The sequence below is a fragment of the Eupeodes corollae genome, chromosome 2 (genome assembly GCF_945859685.1).
Source record: "Eupeodes corollae chromosome 2, idEupCoro1.1, whole genome shotgun sequence".
NCBI classification, from domain to species: domain Eukaryota; kingdom Metazoa; phylum Arthropoda; class Insecta; order Diptera; family Syrphidae; genus Eupeodes; species Eupeodes corollae.
Window position 1 is genome coordinate 112,120,398 of NC_079148.1, and position 23,197 is coordinate 112,143,594.

Below are 23,197 nucleotides of genomic sequence, written 5' to 3' on the forward strand. Positions count from 1 at the left end.
ATTTTATGTACTTTGCACTACACTACATTACATTAATTGCATTATACAGGGCCATTAAATATTCATATCGAATGCATGCAACCTTCGCTGCACATTCTTTGAGACAAAAAAGAAAGATATATCGAGTGCTCTAGTTTTATTTGAGAGAACTATGCTTCATTTTCATGGTGAAGGGTATGTACGTATGTTTTGGGTGCAGAGCCACAAGTTTTAGCCATAAAAACATAACCAAAAATGGGCAGGTTTAAACAACATAAGGGACTTTATTTGCAGTCAACAGCATTCCTTAAACGTAAATAATGACCAGGTCAACTAGTTATTTTTTCAAGTGACATAAATTTCAAACTTAGAACTTTACTTCACTAACTTCTACCTTCAGTTCATCGTACAAAAACTACCAAAAAACATTACTGTCTAAAAAACAGTTTCAAACAAGTCCATCGTGATTTGCATTTCGTATTGTAAAGAAATACAACTAATTTCTTTTTCAATTTGACGAGGAATACTTTTAAACAAAATTTAAATGGAATGGTATGGAAAATAAGGTAATCGTGGAGTAATAAAGTTCAGCTTTCAGTTATTTGAAAAGTCAGGGGAATTTTCTCTCGACTAACTTTCCAGTTAACTTTCCAATAAAATTGGATTGCAATTTTTTGGCAGCTGGCCAATCAGATACTAGAAACTTGCGTTGCTTTCAAGTCCTTTATGTCACCTGAACCTGCATAATGAGTAGTGCAGTGGCATTACATATCGTTAAAAAAGCTTTTACCAATGTCAGCTGCCAACGTTTATTATATGGGTTACCTTTTTCGGCCGTGGTGTGGGTGGCATGTGAAATTTAAAGCTTTTTTTCACGGGTACCGCGTCTTGCGAGGAATTGATCAATTCTCCAAGAGTAATTCTTGTCATAAAAAGTGTTTTCTCAAATTAGCCGTTCAGATTCATCTTAAAACTGTAGATCCCCTTAATTCCTGGCACTTGTACACAAGAATGGTTGAGGCCCTTGTACTTAACGGACTGTTGTTTAGTAAGTTTAAGATATTTTTCAGAAAAAATGGCAGAAAATGTTTAATTTATTTTATAAAAACCCTTTCTTATGTTTATTATTATTCATATAATAATAATAATTGTTTGGGGTTTATATAAAAAATATAAAAGTAAATAATTTGTCGAAATGGCTGTGGATTGGTCGTGTATGCCGAGCAAATTTGTATACTCCAAATGGTAATGCATGTAAATTGATTTCACTCTATCTTCTGTTCGGATTAATTCTCCAGTTTATGTTGTATTTGTAATTCATTTTAATTTCTACTTTGCTTTGTATTCAAATGACAGCCGGCGAATAGACTTATTATGCGATTATTTTGAGGAAATTTCTGACCAATTTTGTGCACATTTGGGCAGTATCTCAGTCATAATTCCAGTAATGTTGGCTTCTATATTCTAATAGAATCATTGCCAAAAACGCTAATAGTGGCTACCAGTGCTACAAACTTGAAAACAAAAAATGAATGACTTTATTATAACCACTAATAAAACTAGTTAGTATAAAAATGCCAAGTGTCTTTGCATCCTAATTAATGGAACAATCGTTATCGTTACTTTATTACACATCACTAAGAGAAACTAGCCCAAACGAGTATCGATATCGAACAACTTGCTGTCAAAAAAAAAACTATCAAATCAAGACAAAAACGCACGACCCCAACTGAACTGTCATTTAATTTATTTAATTGTAAATTCTCTCATTTTTCGTGTGTGCATCTGTTCAATTATTACTCAAAACAATGGCATCCGAAGCCGCTAAAGATCAAAAACCAAATGAGAAAATCATCCAGGAATTTCAATTGTTACGAAACGAACAACGAAGTTTGGTAGACAACCTCAACACCCTAGAAATGGACCTTAAAGAACACAAGTAAGTAACTCAACAAAAAAAATACCCTAACCTCGAATCTCCAGCACCACTCATCACTCACCACTGTCTGTGGGGCTGTCTGTCCTAAAGAGCAGGCTAAGTGGTATTCTGGTGTTCCGTAAAATCCATTTAACTAGTTAACAAATAAAATACGTTTTTCCAGAACTGTGATAGAAACGCTGAAATTAGTTGATGAAGAACGAAAATGCTTCCGATTGATTGGAGGTGTACTCTGCGAGCGAACAGTCAAAGATGTGCTGCCACAATTGTTGGAAAACAAAGACTTCATCGAGAAAACCATCACAGTGATAAATGAGGATCTCGCCAAGAAGGGACAACAAATCAATAAGTTCAAACAGGACCACAACATCCGAATTCGTGGCGAGCAATTGCCCGACAGCAAAGAGGAAGATAAAAAAGCATCCGAACCATCCTCCTCATCGAGCAATGCCAATCGCAATGTCTTGGTCTCGAATTAAAATCAAAATCAACAAATTTAAAATAAAAATCACTTTCTATATCCTCTTAGCGAGTGATGCGAGTTGGACGTGGCGGTCGATGCTGTCAATGGCAGAAAATAACGTTACACTTTTCCATAAGTCATTGCCTCCAATTTTTAACTTAACTTAAAGTTTTCTGTTCTTTCTTCATTTTTATTTTATTTACTTTTTCGATTATAACAGCATTATAATAATATTTTTCATTATATCTTATTGTATTAACTCTCAGCGATGTCTCATTTATTGCAAACGTTTTTTGAAAAAAAATTATTAACAATTAATATTTAAAGCGTTGTTAGATCAAGGTGTTTGCCTTAAGGCGGAAAATAGTAAAGGAAGCCAAATGATGAAAAAAAAAGAAGAAAATTTAACTTTTTAAGGTAGAGAAACACTTGCTTTTTTTTATAAAATTTCATATTTAATGATATTTTTTTTAAATGCATATTTAAATATATAAAATTAGAATCACGCGCATATAACCGAATTATTTGCAGAACGTATGTTGTATTTTTGAGGTTCCATTAATAATGGCAAATTCAACAATAAAAAAGATATTTGTTTATAGAAAAAAAAAACATCGGCTATGTTTTCTTGTTTGATTCATTTACAGTACCAACGGACATATGTACATAGGTAAGAAGTAAGAGAGGAGTGTTCTGGACCCAAAAGATTTCTACTCGATTGGTTATCAAATAGAACGAGCTCAATAAACCTTAATAATTTGATGATTTCATATTAATTTTGTTTACAATTGCAGTTTCATCAAAAGTTTTTTTTTTTTAACAAATATCAACAAACTAAATTGGAAGAGCTATTTTCATGCGAGTGAAAAATAAACTAAAAATTGGAGATTCGAGTAAGACCTTGACCCTACGTTTCCACAAAAAACTTATAAACTTTCCCTTTGAACTTATCAAATTGATTTTTTGGAAAAGTGTTTCTGTTCCACAATATTCTTTGCAAATTTCACTTTTTATGAAGCAAGTTTATGAAAAGACTACGCCCTATGCATTGTATGCAAAGTTCTTGCACTATTTTACAAAGACCTTATTATCTTTTGTAAAGTAAGTGTGCAAAACGTCCCACAAAGCATATAGCAATCTTTGTATTTTAACTTTGTATTGTTACCAAGGGATCCCGAATTAAAATCAGGGGGGAGGGGGTCACACACTTAACATATGGGAGAGTTTTTACTCACCGCTTAAAATGTTCTTTAATGTTTTGCAAAGGAGGCTGACAAAATTTAAATAACACAATGTGCATCTTAATCTTACATTTACACATTTCAAGGGCTAAAGTGACAACTTTAGTTATAAAATTATTTTAAAGTATGGTCTAACTATTCAATTTGGACGACTACCTACCACTACTAGTTACAGTTTTCTTCATAACTTAACAGTTTTTTTTATTAGTATTAGATTTGAAATAATTTTTTTTACTTTACACTCCAATCTAAAATTCATAAATTATATTTATTAAATGTTTAATGTTAATTGAATATTACGCAAAAATATTTATTTTATTTATATTTTTTTTAAATAAAAAATTATTAACATTATTAAATGGTCTACCATACTAGGCCACGCGTGCATTGGTGTATAAAAAAGGGAGCGTGTACTCCAGAGTTAATGAAAAATCTGTGCGTGCGTGTGTGCGGACATTTGACGTCCGTACGTTCGCTGGGTTTTTTCGTGTCGTCCATAGCTTCAGAACTAGTAGAGATATTGACTTCAAATAAATTTTGTTTTACAGACAATAATACAGAAAGGACTTTTAACAAAACTGATCAGCTGTTCTCTTAACCACAGCAATTAAAAAAAAAATGGTTAACCCAAAATTGCTCACGGCACAATAACGCTAGCGTTTTTTTTATAAATCAAAAAAACTGAAAAAAAATTGTCACCTCGAATATTTGACGAACAAAAAATGGTCATATCCCCGAAATAATTGTATGCAACGAAGAATAACTTTTTTGACATCTGGTAAAATTTTAAGAAAAATCGAATTTATAGTTTTTTTTTTATAAAATATAAAAACCTAAAAAAAAACTTTATTAAAAGTTGGTAAAAATTTAATTTCGACTCAAATACACTGCCCGACAACCGATTAGCGCCCCCTTTGCTTCTTATCTTTGAAGCTTAATATCAGTCAATCAAATAAAACATTTGAAACGAACTTTTTGCCCATGAAAGTTTGTAACATTATATAATTTCATTATATAGTCCAGAGAAATAGTCTGCCAGGCACTTTTTATTCCTTCAATGAGTTCCGCTTCAGTTGGATATTGCCTTCCAGACTCGTAAACCTTGCGTGCTAGCCAACCCCAAACATTTTTCATTATGTTAAGGTCGGGCGAATATGGCGGCCATATCAGAAAGGGTACTTTTTGGAGCTCAATTCAATAATTTACGACCTTAGAGGTGTGGATAGGGGCGTTATCTTGTTGGAACTTCTATTCTAAGGACCCAAAAATATCCTTGATTGCAGGGAACGCATTCATACGACGAGTAAGGAATTGTAATTCAATGGTGCCATATCGCTCAGAACTTCAAATTCGTGTTTCTTTCTTAGCTCTGAACATGTTCAGAGCGCGCTCTGTGAACTCAGAATAAAATAACAGAGTAAACGGAGTAAAATGCTGAACACAAATAATTTGATATTTGAAAGCAGGAATATTAAAAAAAAACATTGTCAAAACAATAAAAATGATGGAAGAGGCTAGTCGCTTTAGTAGAAGGAAAGATAATTTAGAAAAAACTAATTGCATATAGCATTTTTATGAATCAATTTTTATTTCAGGAGTCAAATGGACCAACTCTATGACTGTTATATTAATTAATTTGATTAAATAACCTTTTTAACGCCTTCAAACAGACGACATTTGAGATCATGACAGTTTAGTGCTCAAATTGTTTCATAATTAAATCAGAGAGCTCTGAGAAATCTGCTCAGAACTCTACTCTACTCTACTCTGCTCGCTCAGACTCTGCTCAGAGCTCAGCTCTGAACTAAAAAAGAAAAACGCCTATAGTACGTTATAGCTCCCCATACCATGACACCACCAGCACAGCTGTGCAGTCGATCTAAAGTATGCTCTTCATTTCGAAGATCATGAAAGTAGTAAGCATAACCATCGCATCGGGACCCTCCAAATTAAGCTGCCACTCCTTCGTCCAGGACATATGCGCTCTGCAGAAATCGAGGCGTTGCGTCTTCCGAAGTTGGTTAAGTGGTGTTTTTTTTTTATTTTAAGACGCTTTAAATGTTCAGCATTGGAAATAACTCTTTTCACAGTCCGCACGCATGCTTTTACACCGGTTTTTTCTCTAATCTTGGCTGCAGAGTCAAGTGAATTCGATGCGTGCCTCTAAATATTTCGCTTGTCAGCTTCTGTAATGACAGAAGATGGCCGGCCCTTCATATTTTTTCCATAGCTATGCTCATTTCTTAAGAATGAGGAAATAACTTTGCGGCTGCGGTTAATTTTTTTTGGAAATTTGATGGATTGATTGACCACACTCACTATAAGCCTTTATGTTGGCCCTTTCGGCTTCATTTAACTGTTTTGCTTTCCCCATTTTTACTAAATTTAATTGAAAATTATTCAAAATAAACTAATAATAACTTAAAAAAGAAAAACACGACTACCTACTTACATGCAAAAACTTTTAGAAAAGCGTAGAGGTGCTAATCGACTGTCGCACAAAAAAAAACATTAATTTTTGTCACATTTGACGGAATAAAGCAAAGCAAAATAACGGTTCATTTCCAGAACTCAAGTTTTTTTAGAGATAGAGTAAAAAAGGAGAATGAAAAAAAAAGATTGAGCATTATACGTATTAATCGTTCCGAGTTACTTGTATTTACATTGAAAGATTAGAGGAGCGCTAATCGGTTTTCGGGCAGTGTATCTTTTCAAAAATTAAAAAAAATATTGGCTTCAAACTAATTTCCTTTAAAAATATTGTTTCCGACATTCCGCAATTTTTTATAAAAATCCAACAGTCAGTTTTTTCAGAAAAAATTTTAATCTACAAAAAATAGTACGTAAATGCTACTAAGAGTGGTTTTCGACAAAAAAATTTCGTTAACAGAAATAGATTTTGAAATGAAACTATTTCATCATATTCAAAATATTGTTATTAATTTTTTAATTTGTTTGAATAATTCAACTGACACCTTTTTAACAAAACACTACAGAGGGGATGGGAAGTTATCAGTGTGCGTCGCATCCCAGCCACTTTTTTTTAAAGATCACAATATGTTAACATTATGTCAAGAGTCACATATTATCGATTGGTAAAATTTATATAAAATTAATTAAAAAAAATGTTTTTGCTGTTTTTTGTTTTTATTTAATTATTAATGGTATCAAAACTGAGTCTGCTTTAGTGTTAATTAAATTAAATAAAAAAACGTGTACCGTTTACGTATGAAAACTACTTAAGGCTTGCATTTTATTTTTAAGGAAAGAGTCGAGTTTTTCAATTTCTTAAAAAAGGAAGAAATGACCATGCGACCAAGTAAGACAATTATGACCAAATTTGGTCGTAAACGCCCAAACTGGCAACCGTGCTACCTACATATGAAAGCATTAAAAGATTCCAAATTTGTTTCTTAATATGCCATTATTAATAGCTAAAAAACAATATCTTAAAGGTTTTTTACGCATCAAACTCAGAAAATAAGTGAGGATCTGATAAGAAGAATGTTTGGTCTTTTTTAACGTACATAGTTTTTTCAAACTCAATTTTCGGTAGTCTATTATTTTAACGACCTGCCAAAAAAAATCCAATAATTGGTTTTAATAATGAAAACAAATGATAGCTATAACTCGCCCCTAATACCAATATTCATTCTCAAAGCGATCAATTTCTCTTGAAACTTTTGATGCAGTTATCAAAATTCGTTACGCAAAAGTTTTGATGTCTAACAGAAACCGAAAATTAGGAAGTGAATATAAAAATTGCAAAAACTTTTTTAAACCTTTCATTTATTAGATTTTAAAGTTCTGTGGAACAAAATTTTGAAAATTGACAACAAATTTGATAAGTGCAAAGTGAAAAGTCGATAAGTTGTTTTGTGGAACAGGATTTTTTTCCTAAAACACGAAGACATTCATTTTGCTTTTCCAATGTTTGATTGGATCCAAAGTGTTAATATAGGGAGTACTTTTGTTGTTTTTGTAGGTTTTTGTGTTTTGTAAAAACAGTTGCCAATTGATTTTTTTCTAAATAATTAACTTAAAGTTAGCAACAATTCTTTGCATATGATTATATAAGTTTGATTCCAATTAGACATTTTTGTTCCCGATACTTTTTCAGTCAAAATGTGATTCTTATCAACTTTAGCAGTATTTTTTTAACTTCCCATAGGAAGTTATTGTAATGGGTCCGATTTGTCAAATTGAAACTTTTGACATTTCTCGACGTTTCAAGGTCCCTAGATTCGAAATAAATTTTTTTTTAGAAAGATGTCTGTGCGTGCGTGTGTACGTACGTTTGTACGTCCGTACGTTTGCGACGTTTTTTTCGTCGTCCATAGCTCAAGAACCAGAAGAGATATCGACTTCAAATAAATTTTGTTATACAGATAATAAGGCAGAGAGATGCAGAAAGGGCTCTCAAGAAAATTGCGTGGGTGGTTTTTTTACCATAGCAGTTTAAAAAAAAGGTGAAAATTTTGGTTAACCCTAAATATCTTACGAACAAAAAACGCTAGAGACTTGAATTAAATTTTATATAATATATTGTAACGTGATACTAAACATGTATATTTTTTGAAAAAAAAATCAATATAACGGTTTTTTTATAAATCAATAAAACTGAAAAAAATGTGTCACCTCCAAGATTTTACTACTGAAATATGATTTCATCTCTAAAATAATTTTGTGCAACGAAGAATAATGTTTTTGACATCTGATACAATTTTGAGAAAAATCGAATTGATAGTTTTTTGTATAAAAAATAAAAATCTAAAAAAAACATTACTCAAAGTTGGTAAAAATTGAATATCGATTCAAATATCTTTTCAAAAACTTGAAATTTAGGCTTTAAGCTTATTTTATCTTATAAGAAATATTGTTTTCAACATTTTGAAAAATGTTGAGAAAAATCGAATTAACAGTTTTTTTTACAAAAAATAAAAACCTAAAAAAAATTTATAAAAGTTGGTAAAAATTGATTCGACTCAAATATCTTTTCAAAACTTTGAGATAATATCTTCTTACTTATTTTAACTGATAAGAAATATTGTTTTCAACATTAGGACAAATTTTGAAAAAAATAGAATTGACAGTTTTTTTTACAAAAAATAAAAAACTTACTAAAAAAATGTATAAAAGTTGGTAAAAATTGATTTTCGACTCAAATATATTTTCAAAAATTGTAGATATTGGCTTAATTTACTTTTACCTTTCAAAAAATATTGTTGTTAACATTCAGTACAATTTTGAAAAAAATCGAATTGTCAGTTTTTTTTACAAAAAATAAAACTCTAACAAAAAACAATACTAAATCTTGGTAAAAATTTACTTTCGACCCATATATCTTTTCAAAAATTAGAAATATTGGCTTCAAACTTATTTTATTTTACAGAAAATATTGTTTCCGATATTCAGTAATTTTTATATAAAAATCCAACAGTCCGTTTTTTTTCATAAAAAATAAAATCTATAAAAAATAGTACGCAAATTTGGTAAAATTGATACTAGTACATATAGACAAACTTTTAAGCAAGACAAATCGACAGACGGGATGGGAAGTTATCAGTGTGGGTCGCATCCCAGCCTTTTTTTTTTAAGTTTTCAGCTGATTGTATTTTTTATGAATATTATCTTACCTTCAGAGCAATAGTAGTAGTACCCGTGGCATGATGTTCGATCCCTGCCTGTGCCACCTAAAGTTTTATATCCGGGTACTGCCTCTTGCGAGGAATTGACAAATTCTCCAAGAGTAATTATTGTCATGAAAAAGTGCTTTCTCAAATTAGCCGTTCGGGTTCGGCATATAAACTGTAGGTCCCCTCCATCCATGCAATTTCTCGCACACAGGAACGGTTGAGAGTTGTAAGTCACTAGGTCCTGGTTCTCTACGGACTGTTGCGCCACCTAATTTATTTATTTATTTTAAGAGCAATATAAGCATAGAATTAAATAATTTTGAATTCTTTTCTCGGAAAATAAGAATAGAACATCAGCTTTTACAAATTTTGCGTAGGATTTTTTGTAGATTTTTATTTAAAAAAAACTGGACTGAAAGATTTAAAAATTGTATTAAATATTAAAAACAATGTTTTTTAATAACATGTAAAAAACCATTACATTGAATTCTTCTCAAAACTTTACTAGATGCCAAAAACTTTATCTTTCGTTCCATAAAATTATTCTTGAGGTAATATCATTTTTGTTTTTAAAATATTTCGAGTGACAAATATTGTTGTTCAGTTTCAGAAGTCGCTAGAGTTATTGATTAGCGATATACTTTTTTTAATTTCTGAAGTAAAAAAAAACACCCAGTGCTTACTGGTTATGAAATAAATACGACGGAAATTGTAAATAAGAAGGTGAGTAAGCACGCGCACGGTTGATCATTATAACTTTCTATGGGAAGTTAAAAAGTTGAAAAGTTCTTACTTTCTACACTAACAGCTAATTTTTTTTATCAACAAATTTTGGAAGAAAGGTAGCATACGCATTCCAAAATGATAAAACAATTTAGTTACATTTTTAACATTCTGAACACTTTTGTTTAATGATTTAACATTGTCTTTAATAATTTAAAGGAGTTTTATTTAAACATTATGATCGGAGGTATTACGAGACCGAGGCGGTGGGTCTGAACTTTAAGTTGTAAATGTGGGAACATAAGGGTTAGGCTCTTAATATAAAATCAATTTTTTGAACATACTTTAATTGGCTAGCAAGATTATACGATTTGACACCATTATAGATTTCTTCCGTGGGACTAAATGTATTGAAAATGAAAATAATTAAAGTATTGGTCGAGAGAGATACCGCCTGCCCAAAATGTTCAAAAAGGGGTTAAGAACTTTAAAAGAATCGCCAGCTGCGAAAATTACCAATTCAATATTTTTTAATGATTACAAATTTTGAAATGTTGCAATTACCCAACCTAGCAACCCCACCCTCTTTCCCAAATCTTATAGTCTGCCTAAGCAGGGGGTAGCATGTCTTAACTATTTGTTCTGGCATTTTTGCCATTTAGTTTTCGAAAAAGCCAGAAACAAATTTAAAACGAAGAAAATTCTCAAAGCCAAAATATGAATAAGATTTTGTAGGTAAGTTAAGTAAAATACATTTTTATTAGAACTCCCCTTAAATCTAAAACTATAATCTAATACTTATATACTTTTATTTATAAAGGCAATTAAAAAATCTAATTGAATATATGTATAGTCATATATTTTATAACAAAAAATATTTATGAACAATTTCTACAAATCATTATTGTGCTTAAAATATCGTTTTCCACCAGATTTTTCACACAGCCTTACATCCTTAATGACTATTTCATGGGATACAGCCTTACACATATCGTATACGGTTAATGCAGCTATTGAACATGCAGTCAAGGCTTCCATTTCAACACCAGTCTTTCCTGTACACCGAACAGTAGCCATAATATTTACCGAATTATTTGCCTCATCAAGAATTGCATTAACTTTAACCGATGATAGAAATATATTATGACAGAGTGGGATAATTTCTGAAGTTTTCTTAGCACCCATTATGCCGGCTAGTTGGGCGATCGAGAGAACATCACCCTTCGACATATTATTCGCTTTGATGAGTTGAGCTATTTTTGGTCCAACTTCAACGGTAGCTTTGGCTGTTGCCTCACGATCAGTGATATTCTTTTGTGAAACATCAACCATTTTAGCCTTCCCATCAGAATCAACATGAGTCAGTTGGCAAAAATTCCTTTGAAAAAGTTTTGTAGACGAAGATGTTTGGGTTAGTAGTAAGTTAAGCTGCATTTTAGAAAGATTGTTATTATTGCCCATCCATTTGTCATATTGTGCTGAATGTTGATAGTCTAAAAAAAAAGTAAATAAAAAAAGATATCTAACAATAAATAAAGATCTGAATGGAGAGACTGGTTTTTATTTTTTTGAAAAATTTCTTGTGACAATAGCAAAACAAAACTAACCTTAAATGATAAAATTATGTACATATTATCTACATACATTGTCTACAGTTGAAATAATGATCAGAAAAACATAAAATACTATCCGCCGATAAGTATCATAGGACGATTTTCCATTTGAGATAAATTCAGCATGCCTAAAAATAATAAAAAATTAAAGTTAAAAATAACATACAAAAAACTCAATTAACTTTTATGTGGCCTTAGACCAAACAAATCTGAAATCTGATTTCAATTTTGTTCAATTTTAAATAAATGTGTTTAAATTCTGAATTCAGTTTTTAAAAATTGGCTTTAATATAAACTTGTTGACAATTTAGGACAAAACAAGTAAAAAAGTAAAAGCAACATTAATATTTTGCAATTGGAGTCATACAAAAATCATAACTTTTGGTTTGAGAATTCTATGCGTTAAACGTAAAAGTTGCACCAGTCATATTTTCGAATAAGTAAGATAAAATAAGTGCGTTTTTTTGGTATTCCATCTATAGTACAGTGAGAAATTGAAAACAAAACGATCCGCAGTAGCAAGATTTTTGTATTTAAAAATTGGTACAACTGAAAAAGATCTATCCGAATAATAATACAAAAAAGGACATAAATAGAAGAAAATTTTGTGAAAATAAAATATTGAAATTAACTTATCAAAAAAACTAACTTAATCTAATAAAATAGACAATTTTCAAGAAGCAATGGTAAGGAAACATCTGAAAATTGAGATGCTATAAAAAAGAGTTAACTTAACAATTGCTTCATGGAGGGGGTTTGTTCGTAGACTACTACATTAACATGTGGTGTTGAAGCCAGCTTGAAGATCGCCTCAATTCTTTATATACCTGAATCGAGTTGAAATGAGCTTGATTTGACTCGATTCCCATCGAATATCGGAGTCGAGTCAAAATTTGAGAAGAAAAACCTATGTGGAGGAGTTGGCTTAACAGATAATGCATTATGGTCTGTTTTGTTTTGTTTTAATCAAATTCCAAAAAAGAGGCTGTGATGCGACCCACACTGATAACTTCCCATCCCGTCTGTCGATTTGTCTTGCTTAAAAGTTCGTCTATATGTACTCGTATATTTTATAAAAATTAATGAATATCGAAAACAATATTTTCTGTGAAATAAATATTGAGGCCAATATTTTTAATTTTTGAAAAGCTATTTGAGTCGAAAGTAAATTTTTACCAAGTGTTAGTATTGTTTTTTTTTAGAGTTTTATTTTTTGTAAAAAAACTGTCAATTCGATTTTTTTTTCAAAATTTTATCGAATGTTGAAAACAAATTTCTTATAAGATAAAATTAGTTTGAAGCCTAAATTTCAAGTTTTTGAGAAGATATTTGAACCGAAATTCAATTTTTACCAACTTTGAGTAATGTCTTTCTTAGATTTTAATGTTTTATAAAAAAACTGTCAATTCGATTTTTCTCAAAAATTTATCAGATGTCAAAAACATTATTTTTCGTTGCACAAAATTGTTTTGGAGATTAAATCATATTTTAGTCGTAAGATTTTGGAGGTCACAAATTTTTTTTTTCAATTTTTTTTTTTGATTTATAAAAAAACTGTTAAATGGATTTTTGTCAAAAAATATATTTCTTTGATATCACGTTACAATTTATTATATAAAATTTAATTCAAGTCTCTAGCGTTTTTGGTTCGTAGGATATTTATGGTTAACCAAAATGTTCACCTTTTTTTCAAACTGCTATGGTAAAAAAACACACGCAATTTTCTTGAGAGCCCTTTTTGCGTCTTTCTGCCTTATTATCTGTATAACAAAATTTATTTGAAATCGATATCTCTTCTGGTTCTTGAGCTATTGACGAAGAAAAAAAGGCCCCAAACGTAGGGACGTACGAACGTACGTACACACGCACGCACATACATCTTTCTAAAAAAAAATTATTTCGACTCTAGGGACCTTGAAACGTCGAGAAATGTCAAAATTTTAAATTTGACAAATCGGACCCATTACAATAACTTCCTATGGGAGTGCTGTCAAACTAAATCATTTTTAACTCTTCTTGTCCGGTGGAAACACCGTGAAGATTTATTTAATCTAAACTGAGATAAGCCTTTTGTGGAAAAATAGAAAAAAATAGCAAAAAAAACAGTTAGTCCATTTTCACTAACAAAACTAAATAATATTAACAATAATAGATTGATTTTTGTCCGCACATAATTCCAAATGCAAAACTACTCAACGAACACAGCCATCGAGATACAAATGCAATATCAATCGTACCAACATTCGAGAACAAAATCACATAAGATATGGATACTTTTTTTTGTTATTCGTGAAAATGCTACTTTACTATGGATATACATTTTCCAACAAAACACGGGTATGACATCGCCATCGCCAGCCCAAAATCCGAGAGGCTTAGATTTCCCGAGTCCTAAATGTGACAATTCTGTTTACTAACGTCAACTCCGAGGTAAAAATGGGCCTGACTATTTTGATGCATTTTAGGAAAGATATGTTCGACCGGCTTAAGTTCTTGTGTTAACTGAAAGTCTACAATACAGTAAAATAACGTTTAAAAAATGCCTTATTCCAAAAACCGACAAACCTGGATTTTAGTCAACGTTTCGGTCAACACCAGCAATGTTTAAGTTTTTACATGTCAAATGTTTAGAAACTACATCTTTAAAAGAGACTTCTTTCCTAATAACGGGCTATTCAAGCACATAACCTCTTATTCTTGAATGTGAAAATCCGATCCGAATGCCAATACAATACCAAATTTCTCACGTTTGGTATCGAAATTCTGAGAACAGAATTGATTTTATTCGATTTCTCAAGAATTCTCTATCACACAATTCAAAAAGGAATGCAAAGATTATCTGTTTGCTTGGTGAAAATTAACAGCGAATTGTGTTTATCCAGAATATTACGTTCTCCTTGGCCAAATAGCATAGCAATTTTGAAACTATTTGCCTCATCTTTTATTCTTACCAGCATGTCTTTTCTTCTTCCTTTGCACTGCAGTCGATATAAGTTCAATCAAATCCTCTTCCGAGCAATTATTTCTGATTGCATCTCTCAGTGAAAATTCCTTATTGCCAAAAAGGCAAACTTTGATATTTCCATCAGCAGTTAGTCTCAATCGATTACATGTTCCACAAAAATGTTCAGTCATCGAAGTTATAAAACCCACTTGTCCTTTATAGCCTGGTACTGTAAAAGCTTTTGATGTGTCATTTGGTCCATTTTCTAATGGCTCAAAGTTTGGAAACTGTTTTCTTATCACATCAAGAGTTTCTCTAAAGTAAATAAAGTATTGTTAGAATAGTCCTCAAAGTGTCCCAAAAAGTGAGTGAGCAAATACAAAACTTACTTAAAAGACATTAACCGATCAGTCTGCCATTTATTACCACTAAATGGCATATACTCAATAAAACGAACATCAACATTTCGGTCTTTGGTAAATTCAACAAAATCACAAATCTCATCCTCGTTAAAATTCTTCATAAGGACACAATTGATCTTTGGTTTGTAACCGAGTTGAATAGCCAAATCAAGTCCAGCTATAACTCGCTCCCATCCCTTGCGGCGTGTTATTTCTTCGAATTTGTGTGGTTTTAAAGTGTCTAAACTAACGTTTATTGCATCTAAGCCAGCACGTTGCATTGGTACTAACAGCCTGGTTAAAACAAGACCATTTGTTGTTATACCAACATTCTCCAAGCCTGGAATTTGTTTAAGTTTTTCTGCAGAAAAAAGAAGAGCTTAAACGAAATTGCAAATGAACATACTATATTTTGACATACCAATTATTGTGACAATGTCACGACGGATGGTTGGTTCTCCACCAGTGAGTCGAATTTTTCGAATTCCTTGTTCGACAAATATTTTGGCCAAATAATAAATTTCATCTATTGTCAAGAGATGGGACTTTGGACTTAGAGGAACACCATCAGCAGGCATGCAGTATTTACCTGCACAAAATATAGAAAACTTTTTGAGAAAAAAAAGAAAACAATTTTCTATTAAATAACGAATTTATGAAATTATAACTAAAGTTTATCCAAAATTATTCTTTTTTAAGGATTTCTTTCAATTTGTTTTTTTTTTTTTTTTAATATTGTTTGCATTTACTTAGAACACTCTACTGTAACGCTAACAGACATTTCAAAAGAAAGATCCATTAGGTACCTAACGAAATCCACTTTTTGAGGAAATTATAAGTAAGACGTTAACTGGAAATATCTACTTTCAATATTTGCAAAAAGTTTTTTACGGACAGGGAGAAAATAAAGTACTTTTGTATGCAAAACCGTTCTTAGAAATCAAATCATGTTAGTTTTGTGGAACAAACTTGAAGTCAGCGATGTTTTAAATCAATGTCTATATGCATAATAACATAGTAGTTTTTTTCAAAATAGTAATCCAGGAAAATTAGATCCAAAATGGCCTCATTTCGAAAAAACTTAGAATAAGCTGAATGTTGATGGAAATCTTCATTTATGCGCCCTTAACACTCCCTAAAAAGTACTCTTATTTCTAAACAGGTCAAAACATTTTACTTAAGGGGGAGGTGTTGCTGAAAGGGGGTCAAGCACAGTTTTTTCAAAATTCGTCCAAAACCATACTGAATTTAGCCGTTTACCATGATTATCATTTGCAAGAAAGTATAAAGCTCTGGTATTTGCGTTTTTGGGTAGACAAAGTAGATGAAGGAACATCGCAAACGAGGCACATTCAACGACCATGGTATTACCTTCATCTACAGCAACACTACATGCAGTTTTATCAATTATTGCTGGACTACGCAGAGAGGAATTGAGATTGTTTTCAGATTTTGATTTTGTACTGAGCTTAGAAGGAATAATCGGTTTTTTATTAGGAGGGAGAATTGTAGCACTATCGCTTTTAGCGACAAGAGATAACGGAAGGAGTCTTATTCGATTTATTTGAGATGGGTGATGGAAACGCTTTGCAGTTATTAGTTGCGACAACCAACTTTTTTGTATAAGACCGGGGGGGTTTCGATGCACTTGCACTTGGATGGTCAGTGATGAGCTTTTTAAATTCAAGCTTATGGTCAACAAAGAAACAGTAAAAATTATTGACTTTCGATATGTAATTATATAAAGAAATGTTTTTGCACCAAAACAAGTTTTCATTTGATTTCAGCGCAGAATGGTGGGATTCACTCAGTCAGCACAATTTAAATGGAAAACCGAGTGGCAACAGCCGCAGTTAAATGAATTAATTTCGGAAATTAGGATTTCCATTGTGAAATTAGGAGCAGCAAAGTACAAGATTATGACTATTAAGAGTTAGACAAAGACTGAAATAGGTATACCACAGAAAGAGTCCAGAACTTCTTACAACCTTCTTGAGGAAATATTGAGTTTTGACCCATACAACGTAATAATTAATTGAAGTACTTAAATGCACTGGCTTGTTCCGAGATAATTTTTTGAAACTTGTTTTACTAAGAAAAAATGCATATATGTATCTGTCCAAACTTAAAAATTACAAAAACATATTTCACCCAAAACTATAATTTTATTAAATTTTCCATTAAATGCATAGAACCAGATATTTTGTAACCTTTAAAATTGTTTGCTCTGGACCAAAATAAGAGCACTTTTTTTAGGAAGTGTTAAGAACGCATTAATGAAGCTCTTCTCCGTAATTCGGCTTGTTCGAGATTTTTTGAGAGAGATTATTTTTTTTTTCTTGTTTTATATTCAAGAGTAAAATGTTTTTCATACCAGCTTTAAAAAAGAACGATTTATACAAATAATATTCATTTAGACAAAAATAGATAAGACAATAAAAATGCGTATACGCCACAGTGAACACATCGTAAATAAAAGTAGTATTCTCATAAATAATATGTACATGTAGCTAAAAGCGCGAAAAAATTACTGTACGAATTTTAAATGTTTTCAACTACTGTGTTGGACAAAACAATAGAAACAAGTGTCTTCATAATTTTCGATTTTCGTTAGTCTTTCTATACTTGAATCCTACCCAATATTGCTCTCAAATGGCAAAATGGTTTTGTGGAAACAACTGTTTGCTTTCAACGCAAAGTGATGAAAAAAATTGGTAAGAATATGTAAGAAGAAACCATTTCTTTCTTGAAGAGAATTTAAAAATGAATTAAACGGATCAGTGACAGCTAGAACAAGAAACCAACTTATAGAAACAGAAGTCCACGAAAAGTTTAATTTTTAACCAAGAAAACCAAAACCGATGGTTGGAATATAATGATTTGAGGGTAATTTTCAGCATCTGGTGTAGGTACAACATTTTGGATCAAAGGTAAGATCTTCGCTTTGGATTATGTCCATATCTTTAATTCAGTTATTATACCATTCACTGAAGAGGATGTGCAAATTGAATGTAAGTTCCTTCTGGAGAATGACAAGAAGCACCCTTTTAAATTGTCTAACAAATACTTACAACAAAACAAAATAAATTTTATGGAATGGCCATCACAATCCCTCGACCTAAACTTAACTGAGAACTGATGGGGCATCCTAAAGCGCGAAGGATCGGTGATTGTAAAACCAAAAGAAAAGACGAGTTGTGGTCGAAAATTCAAAGGGAATAGTACTCCATACCCGTGATATGAGACATATGCCAAATTGGTGAATTCGATGGAGCGAACAGTGGAGTTAGTTATTAATAATAAGGGTGCTACAAAAATCTCAAAGAATTTGAAATACTTTTTATCGTTCAGTTAATTTCTTGCTACCAAAAAAGTGCCTACCATTCTAATTTTGTTTCTATAATTTTTGTATAGGATGAAGCAACATAATAATCACAAGTCTACTTTTTATTATTATTTCTCATTATTATATTTAAAAAAATGGTTGCATTTGAGCAAATAAATTATTAAAAATTTATATGTGCAGTTTTTATTTTCCAACTTTTCACAAATACCTTTTTGTGTGTTAAAAAGAACGAACACGAAGCTTGTTTCTATTATTTTTTCCATCACTGTATGTAGTTGTATGGATTTTAAATTGAGTAAAATACAAATTTTCAAAAACTATTTCTTCGCTGTTCTATAAAACTGGGTCCATTTTTTTCTTTTGAAAAACTTGAATTTGAAGTTTGATACAAATTATCAGATTTCAGGAGTTTGTAATTCCTTATAATTTATTAATATTTGCTAAAAATCTACCTAAGAAGTTTTCATAGTTCGACGAAGATTTGATTTCTCAAGCTTCATAAATAATTATAACTATTAAGAAAAAAATTAATGGTTAATACAATTATGTACGTTGTAAATTTATCTTTTCGCGATAATACGTCAAAGTTTGGACATATAAACATAAAAACCAAAATCAGGATTTAAACAAGAGACTGAACACTTTGATGGTAAGGAATGCAAAAAGTGTGGATCCCGTATAAGACTTCATTCAAGATTTCATTCCTTAAAAACGACAATCTAAATATTCTTAATTTTTTTCATTTCGTTTCCTCAAAAAAGCTCATAATTGTTTTTGGTATCATAAACTTTGAAATTCCAAGCAATTTTAAAGTAAGTGCTCGTTGCTTAAAAGCTTTTATATAGACATTCATTTATATTGTAAAATATAAGGTTCTTATCAATTGAAAGATGATTTAATGAATAAATAAAAGAGGCTGGGAGGCTGAAAAAAAAAAATGTGTCACCTCACATTTTTACTAATAAAAAATGATTTTTCCTCCAAAACAATTTTATGCAACAAAAAATAAAGTTTTTAACATCTGATGAAATTTTCAGAAAAATCAAATTGACAGTTTTTTTTTTATTAAAAAATAAAAACCTAAAAAAACATTACTCAAAGTTGGTAAAAATCTTTTCAAAAATTTGAGATTACGGCTTTCAACATATTTTATCTTATAAAAAATATTGTTTTCAAAATTCGGGAAAATTTTAAGAAAAATCGAATTGACAGTTTTTTTTTAAATAAGAACCTAAAAAAATGTAATAAAGGTAAATAAAAATTGACTTTCGACTCAAATAAGTTTTCAAAACTTTGAGACATTGGCTTAAAACTAATTTTATTTTTTTGTAAAATATTGTTCCCAACATTAAGTGCATTTTAGGAAAAATCGAATTGACAGTTTTTTTACAAGAACTTAAAAACGTAAAATTTGATTTTCGAATTAATTTAATTTTATAAAAAAAATGTTTTCAACATTTAGTAATTTTTTAATAAAAATCGAACAGTCGGTTTTTTCATAAAAAATTAAAAGTGACAAAAATAGTACGCAAAATTAATAAAAATTGATGTTCGGTTCTCAATATCTCTCAATTTAATTTCATTCATCCAATTTGTTTGTATAAGAAATAAAAGCTTTTGAAGAAATAGTACAAAAATTGGTAAATACTGTTTAACGACTAAAAACCTCGTTAACAAAAATGGATGTTGAAATCAAACTATTTCATTACATGTAAAATATTGTTGGTTATTTTTAAATTGTTTACAATAATTTAACTGATAATTTTTTTAACAAAACACGAAAACCTACAAACCTTTTAAGCAAAACAAATCGACAGAGGGGATGGGAAGTTATCAGTATAGGTCGCATCACAGCTTCTTTTTAATAATATGTATATTTAAGTTCAAACTGTTATAGGTATAGTAAAAGAAACTCTTGCAGAATTTTGTTAGAAGTCCTTTCTGAACAGCTTTGAATCATCATCAAGAAATGTTATGTTAACATAATTTTTAAACTGTTTTTCAAAAATTATTAGAGGATACTAGCAACATTAAACCCTTCTATTTGAGAAGCGAAACAACATTCTGTTTTTTTAACTTCCCATAGGAAGTTATTTGTCCGATTTGTCAAATTGAAAATTTTGACATTTCTCGACGTTTCAAGGTCCCTAGAGTCGAAATAAAAGATTTTTAGAAAGATGTCTGTGCGTGAGTGTGTACGTACGTTTGTACGTCCGTACGTCCGTACTTTCGCGAAATTGTTTTCGTCGTCCATAGCTCAAGAACCAGAAGAGATATCGACTTCAAATAAATTTTGTTATACAGATAATAAGGCAGAAAGATGCAGAAAGGGCTCTCAAGAAAATTGCGTGTGTGGTTTTTTTTTTTTGGTTAACCCTAAATATCTTATACGAACCAAAAACGCTAGAGACTTGAATTAAATTTTATTTAATATATTGTAACATGATACCAAACAGGTATATTTTTTGAAAAAAATCAATATAACGGTTATTTTTAAAAATCAATAAAACTGAAAAAAAAAAAATTTGTCACCTCCAAAATTTTACGACTGAAATATGATTTTATCTCTAAAACAATTTTGTGCAACGAAAATTAATGTTTTTGACATCTCATAAAATTTTGAAAAAAATCGAATTGACAGTTTTTTTTATAAAAAATAAAAACCTAAAAAAAATATTACTCAAAGTTCGTAAAAATTGAATATCGATTCAAATATCTTTTCAAAAACTTAAAATTTAGGCTTTAAGCTTATTTTTTCTTATAAGAAATATTGTTTTCAACATTTTGAAAAATGTTGAGAAAAATCGAATTAACAGTTTTTTTAAAAGTAAAAACTTAAAAAAAATGTATAAAAGTTAGTAAAAATTGATTTTCGACTCGAATATCTTTTCAAAAGTTTGAGATATTGGCTTTAATTTACTTTTATCTTTCAAAAAATCTTGTTGTCAACTTTCAGTAAAGTTTGAAAAAAAATCGAATTGACACTTTTTTTACAAAAAATAAAAATTGATTTTCGACTCAAATATCTTTTCAAAAATTTTAAATATTGGCTTCGAAGTAATTTTATCTCATAAGAAATATTGTTTTCAACATTTGGTAAAATTTTTAAAAAATCGAATTGACAGTTTTTTTTACAAAAAATAAAACTCTAAAAAAAAAAACAATACTAAAACTTTGTAAAAATTTACTTTCGACTCAAATAGCTTTTCAAAACATAAAAATATTGGCTTCAAACTCACAGAAAATATTGTTTTCGATATTCAGTAATTGTTATATAAAAATCCAACAGTCCGTTTTTCATAAAAATAAAATCTACAAAAAATAGTACGCAAATTTGGTAAAAATTGATACGAGTACATATAGACAAACTTTTAAGCAAGACAAATCGACAGACGGGATGGGAAGTTATCAGTGTGGGTCGCATCCCAGCCTCTTTTTTTTCAAAATATGTGAGATTTTTCTTTTTCAGAAGACTGAAAATTTTGCTTCGGGAACCGGGATTGTTCACTGTATTTTCAAATAATTAAACTTTTTCTCTGCACAAGTATTTAAAAAAAAAACTTCTAAATTCTATCCCACTTCAGAAGTAAGAACAAGTTCGCGCAACGTAGATATTTATTATAACATTTCAAAATTATTTCATACTAAATTGATACCTTAAAAAAAAAGCAAAAGCATTTGCTTATTAATATGAGACAGATTAGTTTATTTATTAACTTTTTCTATTCGATTATCTCCCCCATGAATTATTCTCATGAGAATACGAGTACCTACAAGCTCCGAATACTAACAAATATAAATTTTAATTCTTATCACATAGCACAAGTCAAGCACCACCCAGCGCAGAGTGCTACTAGAAGCGTCAACAAACTTATGTAAGCGTATTGTCACAAGCATTTTTAAGTCTTATCATTCAAAAATTGACGTAATTAATTTTAAAAAATATGAGCAGTCACACTTTTTCTTATATGTTTGTACTTACATCGTAAATTACAACGTTCTGTCAATGAAATTCTCAAATACGTATGGTGGCGCCCAAATGAATCTGTCAGTGGATTTGTTGATTTCTTTTTGATCACATCCTAATAAACAAATCAATGATTAGTGAGTCAAACAATATCCAATTGGTTGATATAAGAAACATACTTTATTTTCAGCAACAGGTTGTGATTTAATTACTGTCTCAGCAAAAGTTGTTTTCTTAGGTAAAGGGTTAATGACAGTTTGAACACTGAAAAACTTGCAATTTTGTTGCAATTTAAGATTTATTGTTGGCACTGCGCGAAACCAGCAAGCTGTCATGTTTTTTAAGGTAGTCATTTCTATTGGAATTATAATAAGTTATAATTTTAATTATCAGTCTTCTTATCAAAATTCCTCAGCTATTTTTAAGTATTTACAGAACATATATATATATTTTAATATAACTAAAAAAATGCAATTGATTTGTACCTTCCTACCAAAAATTAATGACGCAATGTTGAACAAAAATAATACAAACAAAACTACTAAACAAACCCTGACAATCGGAATGGGTCTAAGCACGTTGAAGGTTATCGCCAGACTAAATGTAAAATGAATAAAATCAATGAATATGAATCTCTCTGTCGGTTCATGCTGTTAGAAACTTCAGATACGAAAAGATACAAAAAATAGATTTATTGAAAAATTGTGAGCAATTGAGAATATGCTCCATGCCAGACGAACTTCCAGGGTTGTCGATGGGCTAAAAAAAACTAAAGGTGTGATGGCTTTTGATTAATTGAGATTTTTCTAAGTTTTATGATATTCTCTACAATTTTTAGGTATTTTACTTTGTCAGTTAAATCTTCGATTGAAAACTTAGTATTTAAAGTTTTGCCATAAAGCTTCCAAAAGGTTTTCACAAGATACAAAATTTGTAAGAGCAAAT

At 30.4% G+C, this 23,197-nt stretch overlaps 3 protein-coding genes across 4 annotated transcripts; 1 reads left to right on the forward strand and 2 right to left on the reverse strand.

Annotated features, from left to right (window-relative positions):
* Positions 1-1,682: 1,682 nt before the first annotated feature.
* On the forward strand, positions 1,683-2,993 carry LOC129945372 (probable prefoldin subunit 2). The gene is made up of 2 exons (XM_056055063.1): positions 1,683-1,918; positions 2,082-2,993. The coding sequence occupies exons 1-2, from the start codon at positions 1,788-1,790 to the stop codon at positions 2,395-2,397; spliced, it is 447 nt and encodes a 148-aa protein (XP_055911038.1). The 5' UTR covers positions 1,683-1,787; the 3' UTR covers positions 2,398-2,993.
* A 7,879-nt stretch (positions 2,994-10,872) lies between these two features.
* On the reverse strand, positions 10,873-11,313 carry LOC129945182 (molybdenum cofactor biosynthesis protein 1-like). Its single transcript, XM_056054841.1, has one exon. The coding sequence runs from the start codon at positions 11,311-11,313 to the stop codon at positions 10,873-10,875; it is 441 nt and encodes a 146-aa protein (XP_055910816.1).
* Positions 11,314-11,335: 22 nt separating this feature from the next.
* On the reverse strand, positions 11,336-22,894 carry LOC129946900 (molybdenum cofactor biosynthesis protein 1-like). 2 transcript variants are annotated; one of them, XM_056057271.1, is made up of 8 exons: positions 22,738-22,894; positions 22,432-22,607; positions 22,268-22,367; positions 15,361-15,528; positions 14,928-15,300; positions 14,546-14,853; positions 11,589-11,722; positions 11,336-11,474 (listed from the first exon to the last, which is right to left on the reverse strand). In XM_056057271.1, the coding sequence occupies exons 2-7, from the start codon at positions 22,603-22,605 to the stop codon at positions 11,667-11,669; spliced, it is 1,179 nt and encodes a 392-aa protein (XP_055913246.1). In that variant the 5' UTR covers positions 22,606-22,607; positions 22,738-22,894; the 3' UTR covers positions 11,336-11,474; positions 11,589-11,666. The 2 variants fall into 2 exon arrangements, with proteins under 2 accessions (XP_055913246.1, XP_055913247.1); XM_056057272.1 differs by having other exon boundaries at positions 22,746-22,857.
* Between the last annotated feature and the right edge of the window lie 303 nt (positions 22,895-23,197).